Source organism: Heliangelus exortis, chromosome 27, assembly GCF_036169615.1.
Source record: "Heliangelus exortis chromosome 27, bHelExo1.hap1, whole genome shotgun sequence".
NCBI classification, from domain to species: Eukaryota; Metazoa; Chordata; class Aves; order Apodiformes; family Trochilidae; genus Heliangelus; species Heliangelus exortis.
Window position 1 is genome coordinate 2,937,043 of NC_092448.1, and position 18,223 is coordinate 2,955,265.

The window sequence follows — 18,223 nt, forward strand, 5'->3', positions numbered from 1 at the left end:
TTCAAAAGGAAAACCAGGAAATTAAAAACAAACAAAAAAAAACCACACAACAAAAAAAAACCCCAAGTCGAAACCTCTGTGTCTGAAACCTCTCAGGAGTGCCAAACCCCCCCTCATTTGGGCAAGTTTGGGCAGGGGGAGGGTGGGGTCACCTCAGGTGGGGGCTGGGGGGGGTCCGGGGGGGGTCCGGTGCTGGGGGGGGTTAAGTGCAAATCGAGCGTTTCTGGAGCCTTTTGGGCGGTTCTGGTTCTTTGGGTCGGTGCCGTCCCCGGAACATGCAAAGAATTGGGGGAGGGGCTTTGGGAAGGGGGGGGTGGGGGGGGGACTCACCACCACCGCTCGCCATCCACTCCTGAGCCCCCTCCCCCTCTGGGGTGGCACTGACACCCCCCGGGGCTCCTGGGGGGGGGGTCCTGGGGGTCCCGTTGGCACCGGCTCCGCGCCAAGATGGGGGGGGAGGGGGGGGCGACGTCACTTGGGGGATCCAAGAAGAGGGGATCCAAGGTGGGGGGTCCAAGGTGGGGGGTCCGGCTCACGGTGTCTCTTTGTCCCCCCCCCCCAGTTTCCTCCCCAGTTTCCCCAGCATCCTTGAAGCAAAGAATCCCAAAGTGGGGCCCAACGTGGGGCAGGTGCCCGCTGCTCAAAGTCTCTTGGGAAGGGGTTGGTGAAGTTTGGAGGGGGGAGGGGGATGTTTTAAAAAAAAAAGCAAATGGAAAGAAGGCTTAAGCATCCGTTTAGGGAACAAAAGGCTCAAAAAAGGAAAAAACAAAAGGAAAATCAAAACCAAACCCATAAGACAATGAAAAATCCTCCAAAAAGAAAAAGAAGGAGCCTTGGCGTTGACGTCGTTGGGACCTGGGGCAACGGACGTGACCTCTCCCTGCTTTTAAAAAAAAAAAAATAGAAACAAACCCAAAGTTCAGGTTTGGGGAAAAAAAAAAAAAAAATAGGACAGGTTTGAAATGTTTTTGTTTTGTTTTTTTTGTGTGTGTGTGTTTCTTATTTTCCGTTCTCGTTCCTTTGCTTTCCTCGTTGCTTTTTTTTCTTTTTTTTTTTTTTTTTTGTCCTTGGTGGTGGCTCGTTTTTTTTTTCTTTGTCTTTTTTGTTGTTGTTTTTGTGGTGGTGGTGGTTTTTTTTTTTTTTCCTTCTTGTCGTTGTGGGCTGTTTTTTTTTTTTTTCTTCTCGTTGTTGTTGTTGGGGTTTGTTTTTTTTTTTGTTTGTTTGTTTTTTTTTCCTTTCCCCCGTGTACGGTAGGCACCAGTACAGGCACTGCATGCGACGGAAGGTGGGGAGGAGGAAAAGGGGAAAAAAAAGGAGGAGGAAGAGGAGGGGGGGGTGGTCAGCAGGCGTTATTTTTGTCCACTGATGGACTGGGATATAGAACGAGGGGGGATCATATCCAGGAGATATTCCCGCTGCCTGTCTGCCAAACTGGATGCTTTGTGGCCTCCAATCCCAGCATTCAGGTAAGCAATGTTCACACCTGGAAAAGCAAGAGAGAAAATAGGTTGGGAAAAGGTGGGGGGGTTGCTCCTAAATTGGAAAAAACTCAGCGTGGATTGAGAGCCAGAAAGTAGAGCTCCCTCCGAAAAAAAAATGACCCAGTCTGTAGCCTAAAAAATGAAAAACGCTGCTTGAAAAGTCAAAAGGTGCCCCCCCTAATTAAAAAATATCTTTGGTGAGGCCAAACGCCCGCCCTGAATTGTTTAAAACCATTCTTAGAGTGAAAAAATATCCCTGAGGAATCAAAAAACCCCCCCCCGGGTAAAATCCGTCTTCCAAAAAATCAAAACTCCCCCCAAAAATTGAAACCTGGAGGTAAAGAGTGAAAACTCCTGCCCCAAAGAGTTAAAAGCCACTCCCAGAGTCAAAAAGCAACCCTGAGGAATGATAAAACCTCCCCAAGAAGTCAAAATCCCTCCCCAAAAAGTCAAAACCCTTCCTCCAAAAAGTCAAAACCCTTCCCAGAGTCAAAAAACCTCTCCCCAAAGTAAAAAAACCTTTCCCCAAAATTAAAGCTCTCCCTCAAAAATAAAAATCCCACCTGAGAAGTCAAGAAATCTTCCCCAAAAGTCACAAAATGTCCTCAAAAGATTAAAACCCTTCCCCAAAAAGTGAACAGCCACCCCCAAAATGTCACCAAACCTCCTCCAAAAATTCCAAACCCTTCCCAGGAAGTTAAAAAACCTTCCCCCAAAATTAAAACCCCACTTCTAGAGTCAACACCTATTTCCAAAAGTCAAAAAAACTTTCCCAAAATTTAAAATCCTCCCCCTAAAACTAAGACCCCACCCCAAAAAGCCCAAAACCCACCCCAGAAAGTCAACGAACCTCCTGCAAAACCTCCAAACCCTTCCCAGAAAGTTAAAAAAACCTTCCCCAAAATCAAAACTCCCTCCCAAAAATTAAAACCCCACCTCTAAAGTCAAAATCTATTTCCAAAAAGTCAAAAAAAACTTTCCCAAAACTTAAAATCCTTCCCCTAAAACTAAAATCCCACCCCAAAATTTCAACGACCCTCCTGCAAAACCTCCAAACTCTTCCCAGGAAGTTAAAAAACCTTCCCCCAAAATTAAAACTCCCCCCCCAAAAATCTAAACCCCACCTCTAAAGTCAAAATCTATTTCCAAAAAGTCAAAAAAACTTTCCCAAAACTTAAAATCCTTCCCCCAAAACTAAAACCCCACCCCAAAAAGTCAATGAACCTCCTCCAAAAATTCCAAATCCTTCCCAGAAAGTTAAAAAACCTTCCTCAAGAATTAAAACTCTCCCTCAAAAATTAAAAACCCACCTCAAAAGTCAAAATCTATTTCCAAAAAGTCAAAAAACCTCCCTCCAAAAATAAAATCCTTCCCCTAAAACTAAAACCCCACCCCAAGAAGTCCAAAACCCACCCCAGAAAGTCAACAAACCTCCTGCAGAACCTCCAAACCCTCCCCAGAAAGTTAAAAAACCTTCCCCAAAATCAAAACTCCCCCCCAAAAATTAAAACCCCACCTCTGAAGTCAACACCTATTTCCAGAAAGTCAAAAAAACTTTCCCAAAACTTAAAATCCTTCCCCCAAAACTAAAACCCCACCCCAAAAAGCCCAAAACTCACCCCAGAAAGTCAACGAACCTCCTGCAAAACCTCCAAACCCTCCCCCAGAAAGTTAAAAAACCTTCCCCAAAATCAAAACTCCCCCCCAAAAATTAAAACCCCACCTCTGAAGTCAACACCTATTTCCAAAAAGTCAAAAAAACTTTCCCAAAACTTAAAATCCTTCCCCTAAAACTAAAATCCCACCCCAAAATTTCAACGACCCTCCTGCAAAACCTCCAAACTCTTCCCAGAAAGTTAAAAAACCTTCCCCCAAAATCAAAACTCCCCCCCAAAAATTAAAACCCCACCTCTAAAGTCAACACCTATTTCCAAAAAGTCAAAAAAACTTTCCCAAAACTTAAAATCCTTCCCCTAAAACTAAAATCCCACCCCAAAAAGTCAATGAACCTCCTCCAAAAATTCCAAACCCTTCCCAGAAAGTTAAAAAACCTTCCCCAAAAATTAAAACTCCCCCCCAAAAATTAAAACCCCACCTCTGAAGTCAACACCTATTTCCAGAAAGTCAAAAAAACTTTCCCAAAACTTAAAATCCTTCCCCCAAAACTAAAACCCCACCCCAAAAAGCCCAAAACCCACCCCAGAAAGTCAACGAACCTCCTGCAGAACCTCCAAACCCTTCCCAGAAAGTCAAGAACATTTTCTCCCCCTAAAGTAAAACCCCACCCTTAAAAATTAAAGATCCCTCCTCCAAAAATCCCACCCCCCCTCCCCCAGAATTCCCATCCCAGGTCCTCACCTGGCATCCCCAGGAGCCCGCCCGCCACCGAGAGCTGCGGCGCTTGGGCGAAGTTGGAGAGCATGGAGCGGGCAGAGGTGGGGAGGCCACGCTGCAGCGAGCTCTGGGGCTGTGGGGCCTGAGGAGAAAGAGGTGGGAAAGGTGGAATTGAGGTGGGAACACCCAAAAGTGGTGGGGGAGGGAGGTGAAGGGGGTGGGTGAAGGAGCCAAGGTGGTTTGTTGGGTGGTGGAACCCGTAAGGAGGTCATCGCGAGGTGTTGGGTGGGGTGGGACCAACGTGGGGTGGAGCTGGATGGGGAAATGGGGTGCAAGGGACTTGAGTGATATGGGATCTTTTCCCAAAACTCTAGACAAAGAGGCAAAGAAACTCCAGGAAGTCAAAAACCACCTTCAGGGAATCAAAAGCTCTTCCCAAAGAGACGAAGAACCTCCACGAAGTCAAAAGTCATTTCCAAGGAATCAAAATCCCTCCCCAGAAAGATAAAGAACCTCCCCAAAGAGTCAAAAATCATCCTCAAGGGAATCCCTTCACAAAAGGACCAAGAAACCTCCTCCAAGAGTCAAAAACCATCTCCAAAGAATCCAACTCCAAGAATCATCTCCAAGGAAGCGTTGAAGTCCAAGCTGGCTGGGGCTTGGAGCAAGCTGGGTTTGTGGGAGGTGTCCCCATGACCAGGGGTTGGGATTGGTTGGTCTTGAAGGTCCTTGGTCCCCCCCAAACCCAGCCCGTGGTTCCATGGCTCACCTGCCGGAGCGTGTGGTGCCTCAGGATGTTCTCCTGTTTGGTGACACTGGAGACGGCGGGCGCGGCGGTGGGGGAGAGGGCTGCCTGCTGCTGGAGCCTCTGCTCAATCTCCTGAGGAACAACCAAAACCATCCCGTGAAGATCTCAACCTCCCAGAGCTGAGACCACCAGGCCCTGGTTCTGGGTTGTGGAAGGAAAAGGATTTTCTCCCCCCCCCAGCCCAGCCTGGGAGCTCCAGGAGCTCCTGGAACCAAGGACAAGGAACTCCAGGGGGTTCTGAAGCTCCAGAGGGTCCCAGAGCCTGGAGCTCCAGAGGGTCCCACAGTAGGGAGCTCCAAGGGGTCACAGAACTTGGGGCAGGGAGCTCCAGGAGGTTCTAAAGCTCAGGGTGAGGAGCTCAAGAGGGTCCCAGAGCCCGGGGGTCCAGGAGATCACAGAGCCCAGAGCTCCAGGTGGTCCCAAAGCCAAGGCTGAGAAGCTCCACAGGGTCCCAAAGCCCAGGGCAGGGAGGTGCAGGGGACCTGGAAGTCAAGAGCTCCATGGTGTCCCAGAGCAAGGAGCTCCAGATGGTCCTGGAGCCCAGAGCAGGGAACTCCAGGGGATATCAGAGTGTGGAGCTCCAGAAGGTCCCAGAGCCTGGGGTGTGGAGCTCCAGGAGGTCCCAGAACCTGGGGCACGGAGTTCCAGGGGCTCCCAGAATCTGAGGCATGGAATTCCAGGGGGTCCCAGAGACTGGGATGGGGAGTTCCAGGAGCAGGGAGCTCCAGGGGATTTCAGAGTGAGGGGCTCCAAGAGGCCCCAGCACCTGGGGTGTGGAGTTCCGGGAGGTCCCGGAGCCTGGAGAGCGGAGTTCCAGGAGGTCCTGGAACCCAACCTAAGATCTCCAGGAGATCCCAGTGCTTGAGGGTGGGGAAATTCCAGGAGCAAAGGTGTCCTCCTCAAGCAGCACCCACCTGCTCCTGCTGCAAGGCTTTGACGAAGGCGTTCTTGAGGCGGTTGGTGTGCTCGGCCTTCAAGGCCTTCTTCTGGTTGGAAGTCATGCACTGCTCGCAGAGGATCTTCCCATTTTTCTCCTGCTTCCAGTGAGGGGTGAAGTCCGTGCGGCACTGGGCGCAGACGAAGGGCTCCACGCGCAGGAGGGACGCGCAGCTTTTCCCTGGGAGGCACCAAAATGTGGGAGTCAGGTGGTGAAATGGGACAGAAATGGCTTTTCAGGACAGGGTTCCAGCAGAGACAACCCCAAGAGAAGTATCCTGGAGAAACTGCACCCCAGGGATAGAAGAACCCTGGATCAACTCAACAAGACCAGGAAGAGCTTGGTGGTGGAAGAGGCACCGTGCGGCAGTTACGCTGGAAGAGCCCGAGCTCCATCCTGGTGACAATGAGCTGGGAGGCAAAACCTCCCTGATCCCCCTCCAGGAATGGCAACTCCTCCAAGGATGGCACCTCCTTCAGGGATGGCACCTCCTCCAAGGATGGGGCCTCCTCCAAGGATGGGGCCTCCTCCAAGGATGGGGCCTCCTCCAAGGATGGGGCCTCCTCCAGGGATGGGGCCTCCTCCAGGGATGGGGCCTCCAAGGATGGGGCCTCCAAGGATGGGGCCTCCTCCAGGGATGGGGCCTCCTCCAAGGATGGGGCCTCCAAGGATGGGGCCTCCTCCAGGGATGGGGCCTCCTCCAAGGATGGGGCCTCCAAGGATGGAGCCTCCTCCAAGGATGGCACCTCCTTCAGGGATGGCACCTCCTCCAAGGATGGGGCCTCCTCCAAGGATGGGGCCTCCTCCAAGGATGGGGCTTCTTCCAAGGAGCTGGCATCTCAGCTCCCAAACAACCCAAATCCCACCAAGCCCAGAAATGTTCTCCCAAGATCTTTGGTGGTTTGCTCCCCAAAAGAAGACAAAAGGAAGAGGTCGGATGGGGGCTGGTGGAACCCCCTGCTCACCTTGGCTGTCGATCACGCTCTGCACCACCTCCTCCAGCCCCACCATGTAGATGAATTCGCTGTTGGCGGCGCTGGGTAAGAAATGGAGGAGGGGGGCGGGGGGCTTTGGGGGGGGGATCTCCAGCAGGGTCTTCTCCAGCTGCTTGCGCAGAGCCAGTTTGGCGGCCGCCTGGGAGTTGGCGGCGTCGTTGAGAGCACTGGGGCTGGGGAGGGGGGAGGAGACCCGATTGACGGTGCCGGGTTGGATGTGAGAGGCAAGGTTCATGTAGATGGCTGAAGAGGATGTCCGCTGGCAAGGAACTGAAGAACTTGATTGCTGGAGAGGGAAAAAGAATCCCAATGAATCCACTTTTCCCCTACAACCTCCTCAGAAGGAGGTTGTACAACCAACCTACAACTCCTCTACAACCAACCTCAAAGAAGGTGGGGGAGGAGGATCCTCTGCTCCTGCCCCCCCCCCCTCAAAAGGACCTGAGGAGGCACGTGGTGGGATTTGGGAGCAGGGATGGCAGCTCAGAACCCAAAAAAAAAAATCAGTTCCAGTGCTCAGGAGCTCTGGTGGCCTCAAGGGGTGACAAGACCTGTCACCCAACAGGTGACCACCAGCCTGTCACCCAACCTGCCTGTTTCTCGAGGTGTGAGAAACATTTCTCAAGGTGAAGAGACCTCCAGGTGATGCCAAGGAGCAAGAAAACCCCAAAGAGTCCCCAACCCTCTCCAGATCATCTCCCACAGCTTGGAGGACACAGTTGTGTGGATGAAGAACACCACCCAGAAGCTGTTCCCAGGAGAAAGCTTTGAGCTCCAAGGCCTCAGTCTCATCAAAGCCTCCATTTTCCTTTCTTGCCAACCCCCCCCCAAAACAAGTGTCCCCCCCCAAAAAAACCACCCCCAGGAGGGCAGAGCAGGAGCCCACCGGTTGGTAGTTGATGGCTGGATTCATGCTTGGAGTTGTCGTGCGGATGAGGCCGGGTTTGGGGGGGACCCTCTGGCCCTGGAGCTGGGCAGGGTTCGGAGCGATCACACGCTGGGACATCAGCATGTGGGGCAGGGTCGTGTTTGTGGCTGACCTAATGACACTGTGACCCTGAGAAGAGAGGAGACAGGAAATCAAGAGATTCACAAAGAAAACAAACAATTAAAAAAAAACAACCCACAAAAAAACAAACAAAAAAAAAATCCCCCAAAACCCAGGACCTGAGGCCAACTGGAATTTTGAGGCCCACCAGACCTCCAGTAAACAACTTTGCTGGTGAGAGGTTGGGATGTCACCCAGAAAAGGAGCTCTGGGGACAGTGATAAAGCTCCAGGATGGTTTGGAAGGAAGATGGGTTTGTCCTTCAGAACCTGGTTTAACCCTCAGAGATTTGGTTTAATGTGGAGGAACCTGGTTTAACCATCAGAAACCTGGTTTAACCCTCAGGTACCTGGTTTAGCCCTAAGGAACTAGGTTTAACCAACACAGTTTAACCCTTAGGAACCTGGTTTAACCCTTAGGAACCTGGTTTAACCAACACAGTTTAACCCTTAGGAACCTGGTTTAACCCCCAGGAATCTGGTTTAGCCCTTAGGAACAAGATTTAACCAACACAGTTTAACCCTTAGGAACCTGGTTTAACCCTTAGGAACCTGGTTTAACCCTTAGGAACCTGGTTTAACCAACACAGTTTAACCCTTAGGAACCTGGTTTAACCATCAGAAACCTGGTTTAACCCTCAGGAATCTGGTTTAGCCCTTAGGAACAAGATTTAACCAACACAGTTTAACCCTTAGGAGCCAGGAACCTGCAGGAACCTGGTTTAGCCCTGGAACTCAGCAGAGTTGGGTCCATGGTTGGACCTCACCTGCAGAGAGAACTTCCCAGACCAACTGTGGAAGCCCAAACTCAAGATGCTGAGAACTTCCACCATTTATTCACCTCCTGGACCAAGCGTCTTGGTCAGGCAGTGACAAACCTGCAGCATTTTGTGTGTGCACCAAGGGAAGCTCTCAAGGTTGGAGCAGCAAATGGGTGCCTCACCTGTAATGTCCTTAAATTCTGAGGCTCAACCCCCTGAGCTCCAGGCCTGGAGGGAAGCTTGGACAGTCCCTGCTGTCCCACGTGAGCAGGAGATGGTTGGACAATAGACGCCGCGTTCTGGACAACCGGAGTCTGGGTGGAGAGAAGATGGGAGGTGGCATCAGGGGACTGGGAAAAAAAACAAACCCAGGGACAGAGCTGCCATGGCCTGAGCCTTGGTGATGCCAACACCACCACGACTTCAGAGCTGTGGAGATTCATCTCCTTAGGGCTGAACCTCCACACCTGGGGAAGAAATATCCCCCAAGGAGGACACAGGCAGTGAGAAGGAAGGTCCAAGGCTTTGTGGTCACTTGCTCTGCCAGGCCAAGCACCTTCCCCTGTCCCACCCCAATCCCAAACACTCCAGGTTTCACCTTCTGTACCACGTTCTCCTTCTGCAGCTGACTTTGCCTCAGTTTCTTCAGCAAGACCAGCCTGGCTTCCTCCAGTCGGAGCTCATCCCTCAGCTGCTTGATCAGCTGCTGTCTCTCCTCAATGCTTTTACCCTGCAAAAAAAAAAAAAGGCAGGAAAAAAAAACAACCCCAAAAAATCCAACAGCCCAAACCTTGGTGGCCAGAAGCTCCAACCAAAGGAAGTTTGTCCCACGGAGAAGCAAAATGCTGCCCAGAAGTTGCTCAGAAACCACCCCCCTACCCCCTGAGTACCCAAATCCTTGGGGAAAGGAGAAATTCTCCTGGGGTAGGAGGGTTTTGGGACGACCTGGTGACCTCCTTACCTTAAACATCTCCAGGTTTGCTGCTTTGAGTCTTTCCTCCATGCGAGAGCTGGAGCGGGGACTGGAGGCTTCGTTATCAGAGAGGACAATGATGTCTGGGGAGGGGGTCAATCGGCCTCTGTCCTGGTCACTGGGGAAGAGAGGGGGAAAAAAAACCCCAGGCTGAGATGATTTCAGTGGGAAATGTGGGAGGGGGATGAATTCTTCCTCCACCATGGATGGGACAGCAGTTTGGGGACAATGAGAAGCTCCAGGAGGGCAGAGTCCCCAAATTCAGAGGAATGTGACTGCTCTGAGCCTACCTCAAGGTAAAGCTGTATGAGAAGGTCACCCTGGAATCATAGAATCATGGAATGTTGGGGGTTGGAAGGGAGCTCCAGAGATGATGGAGTCCAACCCCCCAGGACCACCCAGGGCAGGACACCCAGAACACATCCAGGGGGGCTGGAAGCCTCCAGAGAAGGAGACTCCAGAACCTCTCAGGGCAGCCTAGGCCCCCCTCACCCCCACAGGGATGAAGTTGCTCCTCAGCCTGAGGTGGAACTTCCCATGTTCCAGCTCCAACCCAGGATTCCTTGGGCACCACTGAACTGAGATTGGCCTCAGCCTCTTGCCCCCCACCCCTCAGCTCTTGAGGGACATTCAGAAGATCCTCTCAGCCTTCTCCAGGCTCAACAGTTCTCTCACTCTTTCTCCCCAGCAGAGATCTCCAAGTCCCTTCAGCACCCTCAGAGCTCTCCCGGGGCCTCTCTCCAGTAGATCTCTGTCTCTCTGGAACTGGGGAGCCCCAAACTGGATCCAGGATTCCAGGTGTGGTCTCCCCAGGGCAGAGCAGAGGGGGAGGAGAACCTCCCGGGATCTGCTGGATCCTTTTCCTGATGCTCCCCAGGACACCATTGGCCCTCTTGGCCACATTGCTGAGAATTCCCTGGAGAATTTCCTGGCCACCAGGACCCCAAGGGCTTTCTCCATGGAGCTGCTTTCCAGCAGGACCTCCCCTCCTCTCTCCTGGGGCTTGGGGTTCTTCCTCCCCAGCTGCAGGACTCCACACTTGTCCTGCTTGAATTTCAGGATGTTCACCACCTCTCCAGATCTGGCTGGAGAGCAGCACAACCTCCTGCTGTCCCAGCCACCCCTCCCAGCTTGGTCTCATCCCCCAACTTGCTGAGGGGACACCTCCAGCACCCTCAACACCCCGGAGGAAGCACAGAGCCAAAGGCCAAATCCCATGGAGTTGGATGGAGAGGATGCTGGGAGCAGATGCTGCCTCCCCAGGGTGCTTTTGCCTTTGGCAGCTTCAGCTCCCAAACGTTCCAACTGCACTTCCAAGCTCCAGAGCTGTGGAAGTGTCACCTTCTCCACCAGAGATGTCACCTTCTCCACCCCAGGTGTCACCTTCTCCACCCCAGACCCAAGTGGAGGTGTTTTGCAGGCTGCTCTTCAGCTGAAGAAAGGCAGCTTGAAAGGGTTTTGAAAACCAAAATCCAATCAAACCAAAGCTCTGAGAGCTCTTGGCTGCAACCCAAAAGTGCCTGGACATGGTTCTGGGTGGTGCCATGGTTCTGGTGTGGGTTCATTGGTTGTTTCAGAGCCCTTTTGGGGCCTCCACACACTCCTGGTGCCACACAGACACAGAGCAGTGGACTTCCTGCTGCTGTGGAACCCCTGCCCATGCCCCATGGATGCAACCCAGGGGTTTTCCAGCTGCTGCTCCCTCCCCAGAGAGGAAAAGAGGAAAAGGCCCTTTCTCAGGTGGTAGATGGATGAGTACCCAACGATGGAGCAACCACTGATGGAGAACACCAGATCTTCTTGCTCCTCTTGCATCCTCACTCACACCCAGAGCACTAAATCATCAGAATTTAAAGCAGGATTTTCCTCAATGCCAGTGATCCTGAGGCTTCTTGGGGATTCTTCTCCAGGAGCATCCAGCTCCAGCCAGGTTGTTTTCTTTCCATCCCATCGAGGCAGAAGGGAAGGAGGGGAGGAAAAAAAACCCAAATCCAACGTTTCAGGGGAAACCAAGGGGAAAGGGACCACCTGCAACAGGGACCTGGAGACCTCAGGGTTGGTTTCTTGATGTTGGTCAAGGCAAAAGGGGGAATTAGAACAAAACTGCTGGAAGGAGAGCGAGGGCATGAGAGACAGAGGTGAGGAGATGTGGAGCCACCTCCAGTTGAGTTTTGTATCAGCATTTATCACCTCCAGAAATTAAATCCATGAGTATCACCCCTGCTGTCTCACTCAGGAGGGATTTTGGGGAAGAACTGGATTTTTTAGAGGTGCAACAGCCCGAGGGGGAGCTTGGAGCAGGACAGCACTCAACCTTGAGTGCTGGCAAAGGGTGTTGCTCCTTCCTGAAAGCTCTCACCCCTGAGGGGCACAATAAAAACATTTGGGGTGACCAGGAAGAGAGAAATCATTCATCTTCTCATGAAAGGAAAATAATCCTGGTGGTTTCCTCCTTCCCACTTTCCTGCTCCCCACTTCTCCTGGTCTCCAAGCCAAGGGGTGAGAGATAAGCGAGCGTCCAGAAATTAGTATTTCTGATATTTATTGCTGAAAGCACCCAGAAACTTTCAAATTCCACGTTCATCACCTGCTCACCAGTCCCCTTGGGGTCAGGAGCCCCCCAGAAGCACAGGGGGGGGATCCAGAAGTGACCACCAACCCCCCCTGACACAACACATCCATGAGGACAAAATGATCCCCACTGGAACTCATCAGAGGCACCAAGAAATGGCTCTGGTTGGAAGGGACCTTCCAAGTCCACCTAATCCAACCCCCTGCCACAGGCTGGGCCATCTACAACCAGATGTTCACAGCCCCATCCAACCTGACCCTGAATAACTTCAGGGTTGGGCCATCTACCAACTCTCTGGGCAACCTGGGCTGGTGTCTCACCACCTTCATCCTAAAAAATGTCCTTCTAACCCAGCCTGAATCTCCTCCCTCTTCCAGCTGCAAACCATCACCCCTCGTCCCACCTCTACAGACCCTGCTCAAAAGTTTCTCCTCATCTTTCTCATCAGTATTCACAGGCCAAGGAGGGTCTTCTCCAGGCTGAACCACCCCAACTCTCAGCCTGTCCTCACAGCAGAGCTGCTCCATCCTGACCCAGAAGCACAGGCAGAACCTCCCTGGGATCTACAAGTCACCACCACCAACCCCCCTGCTCCAGCAGCTCCACATCCCTCCTGTTCCTGTTCCAAGGACCCCAAAACTGGACTGAGGGGCCAGGGAGGACTCCCCAGAGAGGAGCAGAAGGGAGGGAATCCCCTCCCTCAACCAGCCCAGGCCATGGTTGGCTCTGTGGGCTGCCACCACACATTGCCAGCTTCTCATCCACCAAACCCTCATGTTGAGCATCCAGAGATCACAAGGAGAAACTTCTCCTGGAAAACAGACAGCACTCAACAGTTCATGGGCTTCTCACGAGTAGGTTCACGTTCCACAGGAAAAACCAACTCCTTTTTCCTGACAGAGACTCCTGCCCAACCCTGGTCAGGTCCAAGAGTGACCACAGGCACTGCCCACATCACATCTGGCTTCCAGATCAACACAGGACTTCTGGTGCCAGGCTTGTTGGTGCTAATAAAACATCCTGCCTGGAGAAGAAGCTAAATCTTCTCCTTCCCACACACCAGCAGGGCCTGCTCTGCCAGCCACCCCACTGCTGGAGCTTCTGAGGCTGAATGGATGGATGGATGAAGGAACCCAAATCCAGCTGGTGTTGGGGTGGAATAATAAAGGGCAGGAGAAGCAAAACCCACGAAAGAAGAGTGCTGAAACCCTTCCAGATGGATGGATGGATGGAGGAGCCCAAATACAGATGGTGCTGGGGTGGAATAAGAAAGGGCAGGAGAAGCAAAACCCACGAAAGAAGAGTGCTAAAACCCTTCCAGAGAAATCCTCCGGGGGGGAAAAGGCTCCGCTCCTTGGTGCCGAGCCAAAGGGAGTTGGAGCCCAAGAAGCTTCCCCTTGGGCCCACGAAACATCCATTTAATTCCCAGCTCAGGTTCTCACATCGGGTTGAGCCCAGGATTGGCACCAGGCAAGGCAGAGACAGGAGGGATTTGGCACCTACCTTCTCCTCGCGCTCATATCCACCGGCTCGTCGTTGATGTTCTCCTTGCCCGGCCTCCCCGCAGTCCTCCCCTCCCCATGGGGCCTCAGGCTCCCGTTCAGCTTTTCCTCGTAGACTTTCACCCCGTCCTGTTTCACCGGGAGCTCGTGAGGCACCTCCAAGCCCGAGAGGTCTTTCCTCTTCAGCAAGGCCAACATCTTCAGGCGTTCCATCGCCTCGTGCCCTTCCATCTTCAACCTCTTGGCCAGGACGTCCTCCCGCTCATCCGCTTGGTCCAAGCTGCGTTTCAGGAGGTTGAGGCGCAGAGCGTCTTCCGTCATCCTGTCCATCCTGCATGGGGAACACCACGGTCAGGAACCCGGCAAAAAGCTGAGGGAGAAGCAGCTGAACCCCCCCCCAACACACACACGCAGAGCCCCCCCCCAAAAGGGGGAGAAGCTCCAAGCCCAACCTCCCCCCTCGGGTGCACCCAACCTCCCACGCGCCGGCGTGCGGTGACCTGCAGCGCTCTGCGCCTCAACCCCCGGCCCGAACCAGCCCGGCCAGGAGTTTCCCAAGGAGAAGAAGAAGCACCCCAGGGGTGAGAGCACCCCAAAGCCCTTCGGGTAGGGGAGGACACCAACAAGATCGACTGGAAAGAGGAGATGGAAAACACGGAGTCGTCCGGGGACACCACGCGGGGACACCACCCGGGCCCCTCCTCGCCTCGGCGTCTGCGCCGCTTCGCCACTTCGGGGTTTGCGAGGGATCCCGAGGCGGGGGCTGAGCCCCCCACAACCCCTGCCCGAGGCCAAGCTTGAGAGCAAGCTTCCCAAATCCAAACAAACCCCCCCTTCCCACGCTGTTTTTCCTGCTTTCTACCCTTTTGAAGCTGCCCCGTTTGGCAGCCAGGAACGCGAGGAACCTTCTCCCTCAAAGGATGAAGACACCAGAGCATCCCCACCCACGCTCGCTCTCCATCTTCCCTGGCTTCTCCTCCAGGTGCAAAAATGCCCCGCGGGGAACAGATGCAGTTAAAAAAGGGGGGGGATCAACCACAGAGCCCAACCCAACCCCATCCCTTTGCTCCTGAGCTGATAGGAACAAACTACAACCCCAAAAAAATGAAAGCCGAGGGAGCTCCACCTGGCAAGAACAGCTTGGGGAGGTCTTCACCCACTGACAGGAGGACTGGGGGGGGTGCTGACACCCAACCAGGGCAGAAGGAAGAATGAAAAGGTGGTTGTCTCAAAAAAGCTGATGACTTTTTTTTAGCTGTTGTTAAATGTCTGAGCCGAGAGGTGAGGAACGGAACCTTAGGGAACCTCCAAGGTGGAGCCTCCTCCACTTGATTCTGTCACGAGACAAAGCTTCACCGAGCCCAACTCCTGCCAGGAGAAGGTTGTCCTGGCTCAGTTTTAAATCCCCTGTAATTACACATCTCCCCGGGTTCAGCCTGCACCCGAGTTCAACCTCAGCATCGAGGTCTCAAAGGCACCAACGGCGCTGGAGAACCTTTCCTCTCTAAAGAAAAGGGGGACAGCAGCAGAAACAAACAAAAATCTGCCACGAAACAGCAACAGCCACCAAAAAAAAGTCCAGTTGGGCACAGCCCCACTCCCCAGAGGCTGCCACGTTCACCAGGAGCACCTTGGACTTCTTTCTCCTCGATGGTCTCTGCAGGAAAGCGCCCGTCTCCGGCACCCAGATTGAGCAAGGCAAGCGTGGGCAAGCTGAGGGAGACACAGGAGATGATGTTCTCTCTCCACCCCCACCTTCAAGTAGTGACCCCGGGTGAAATGGAAGCCCCGAGTGGGGCTGGATTGGTGGAGGCACCACCAGAGAATCGAGGAGGCTCCACCGCACCCCGTGCTGTGGTCTGGGAAAGCGCCGGAGCTCCAATTAACTCAGCCATGAAAGAGCTTCCATGGCTCCTTCCTCCACTTCTGAGAGATGAAAGTGAGTGAGGAGGAGGAGGAGGAGAAGTCCCAGCTACCTGGCAGACAAAGGCCCAAGCACGGGGAGGCAGCTCAGGAGCTTTCCAACCAGCGTTTGCTTGAGGCCATGTGGTAAAAATCGTCCTGGAGTGGTGGCACCGCCCCACGGCGCGGTCAAGGCCACCTCCAGGTTCTTCCTGCTTTGTCCCCAGGAGCTCAGCTCCACCTTGAGACATCAGGAGAGTATTCTTGCTTCAGCCACCCCAACACATCACCCACCCAGCTGGTGCCACCTCACCCCAGCAGCGAATTGGGGACAATGCCACTTGGTTAGGGCTCAGGACTCCAAAACCTTGCACTGCTCCATGCATGGGGAAGTTCCCCACCGGGTGTTCTGGCACCAGGACAAAGACAGCTGGAAGGTGGGAAAAGGAATGAGAAGAGTGCAGCGAGGAGGTTTTGGCTTCCCAAAAGCACAGCTGTCTCCTTCTGGCCTTCAGAAAGGTGGCGAGATGTCCCCAAGGTGAGGAGAAGCATCAGAACGTTGGTAAAGTTCTTAAAGAACACAAAAAGGTGAGACCTGCACCTGAAGGTACCACAGGCAAAAAAATAAAGGGAGGTACCCAAAGGGAGGGTTGGTAGGTTCTGAGGAGGCTTCAGGTGGAGCCAACCTCTTCACCAGTAGGGATCTGGAAGAGGTTCCCCGGCCCAGGCTGCCCCAGGGTGGTGGTGGAGTCCCCATCCCTGGAGGGGACGTAGATATGGCACATGGGAACATGGTTCAGGGGGTATGGTGGGGCTGGGATGGACTTGATGATCTTGGAGGTCTTTCCCAACCTTGATTCCATGATTCTGTGAGCTTGAAGGTGGCTGCCCCATGCCCCAGGCCAGGCTGGATGGGGCTTGGAGCAACCTGGGCTGGTGAGAGGTGCCCCTGACCACACCAAGGGGTGGCCTGAGCTTTAAGGTCCCATCCCACCCACAGCAGTCCATGACTCCATGAGTTTAGGATCTTATTCCATCCTGGTACCACATCCCAGAGCATCCTGGACATGGAGCTGGAGGACAAGAGCTTTGTCTTTGGGGAAATTGAGAAAATGCCATCTCGGGACACCAAAAAGGAAGGAAAAAAATGAAAGTCTTGGCCAACAAAGACCGAGGAGACAACCCACCAACCCCCAGCAGCTGAGCAGCCCATGAAGGAGCCATCCCCCTGGTGGAGCAGAGATGGGATCTGAAGGGTTTTCACCCCACCCTCCCCTCCAGCCTGAGTGGCTTCAGCACCAGAAGACATCAAAAGGGTCGTTGTGAGGAAGAGGTCCCACAGCTGTTTCATCCTTCCAAGAGGAGGTTTCTCCAGAGCTGGGAAGGAGCAGGAGCTTTCAGCCAGATTCAATCAAAATTAAATCAGGCTTCCAATTGTTGCCTGAATGGGGCCCTTCAGCTGCCAGGAGGGGGAAAGGGAAAAGCTTTTCCAGAGCTGGGTAAGGCAGGGGGGAGAACGTTCACCTTCCTCCCCAAGAGCAGCAGCAACTCCTTCACCCAGAAGCTGCCGAGATGGAGGTCGGGAAGCGGCGCTGCTCACACACAGTGACCCAAGTCCTGAGATCAAAGGTGCTCCTGGTGGCTTTCCCAAGAAATCCCCCTCATCCAGAAGACCTCAGGGAGTGAAGCCCTTGAGCTGGAGACCCTGAGGAGCTGGAGGTCCACCTGGAGAACGGGGGAGGCAACGGGTAAGGACGCCGGCACCGCGGCACCGCAAACCGGATCAACCGGACCCGTTGGCCTCAGGCAAACCCCTCCTGGAGATGTGGAGCATCCCAGGGAGCTGGCTGGGCTCCTGGCTTCCAAAAATATAAATAAGAAATTGAAATCAAGTGCTCAAATGGTGGCAAAAAAAAAAAAAAAAAAAGCAACAAGAAACCCAAAGCCTTCAGGGAAAAACCGTGAGAAGGATAAACCACAGTTTGCTGCTGCCTCGATTTACCTCCAGTTGCAACTCCGAAGGTGAAGGAGCTTTCCTGACATTCCCAGAATGAAAAGTGACTTTAGATCCAACGTTTAAAAGGCTCCGAGAAGAAGAAAGGCAAAAGAGGAGCGGGAAGGTCCAAGAGATGAACTGAAGCATCCTGCAGCTCAAAACATCTTCTAAGAAGCCCCGGGAGAACTTCGGCATCACCTCCAGCAGGAGAGCAGGACAAGTGCTTGGTGCACGGATGCTCTTCCCAAGAGTTCCAGGTGCATAAATCCAAGGGAATCGTGCCCGGTGCCCGTCCGTGCCGCCGGCGTTGGCTCCGTCCTCCCACGCTGCTCCAGAGGTTCCTTTGGCTCCGGGCGGTTTCGCTTCGCCGGCACTCGCCGGACGGGTTTGCCCTTCCCAGACAAACAAAGCAGCACCCGGGTCGGAGTTTCTGGTTGATAGAGCACCCAGCAGGGAAATCAAAACCACCCCAAAAGAAGAAAAAAAAAACTGGAACCATCCAAGCCGGGCCAAAGAAATGAATATTCAAGCAGAGAAACGAGTAAATCCAGGGAGCTGATCCAGCTGGTTCCTGGGTGGAGGAATCTCCTGGTGATGGTGGGACCAAAATTCGGCCCGGCCCGAAGTGAACGTGGAGTTTCTTGAGGGAAGGGTCCAAAAGCCCTTCCCTGCCCGTCCTTCAGGGTCCCCTCTTTGGGCTGACCCAAATGTTTGTCCTTCCTCGGCTCCAAGCACATCATCCAGCCAGGATTCCCAACTGATGGGTGGGAATGACCAACAGAGCTGGAAGGAGATCCTGGGCCATCCCACCCGCCCCACTGAGTGCCCAGGAGGCCAAGGAAGCCAAGTTCCATGGCCCCAGGGCCAGAGGCAGCCTAAATCCACAGCTCAGTGTCACTCCCAGCTCCAGCCTGG

At 53.4% G+C, this 18,223-nt stretch overlaps 1 protein-coding gene across 3 annotated transcripts in view; it reads right to left on the minus strand.

Moving 5' to 3' along the window:
* Positions 1-1,201: 1,201 nt before the first annotated feature.
* Positions 1,202-18,223, minus strand: part of GATAD2B (GATA zinc finger domain containing 2B) — a 30,798-nt gene continuing 13,776 nt past the window's right edge. For 2 of the 3 annotated variants that reach the window (XM_071726955.1, XM_071726956.1), the window contains exons 2-11: positions 13,412-13,741; positions 9,325-9,454; positions 8,962-9,093; positions 8,546-8,677; positions 7,442-7,612; positions 6,526-6,841; positions 5,538-5,740; positions 4,585-4,695; positions 3,840-3,957; positions 1,202-1,483 (exon numbers count right to left, since the gene is read on the minus strand). In XM_071726955.1, coding sequence (XP_071583056.1) covers positions 1,350-1,483; positions 3,840-3,957; positions 4,585-4,695; positions 5,538-5,740; positions 6,526-6,841; positions 7,442-7,612; positions 8,546-8,677; positions 8,962-9,093; positions 9,325-9,454; positions 13,412-13,740 — 1,776 coding nt within the window. In that variant the 5' untranslated portion in view covers position 13,741 and the 3' untranslated portion in view covers positions 1,202-1,349. The remainder of the gene's footprint in view (positions 1,484-3,839; positions 3,958-4,584; positions 4,696-5,537; positions 5,741-6,525; positions 6,842-7,441; positions 7,613-8,545; positions 8,678-8,961; positions 9,094-9,324; positions 9,455-13,411; positions 13,742-18,223) is intronic. The other variant, XM_071726957.1, reaches the window with a different exon arrangement.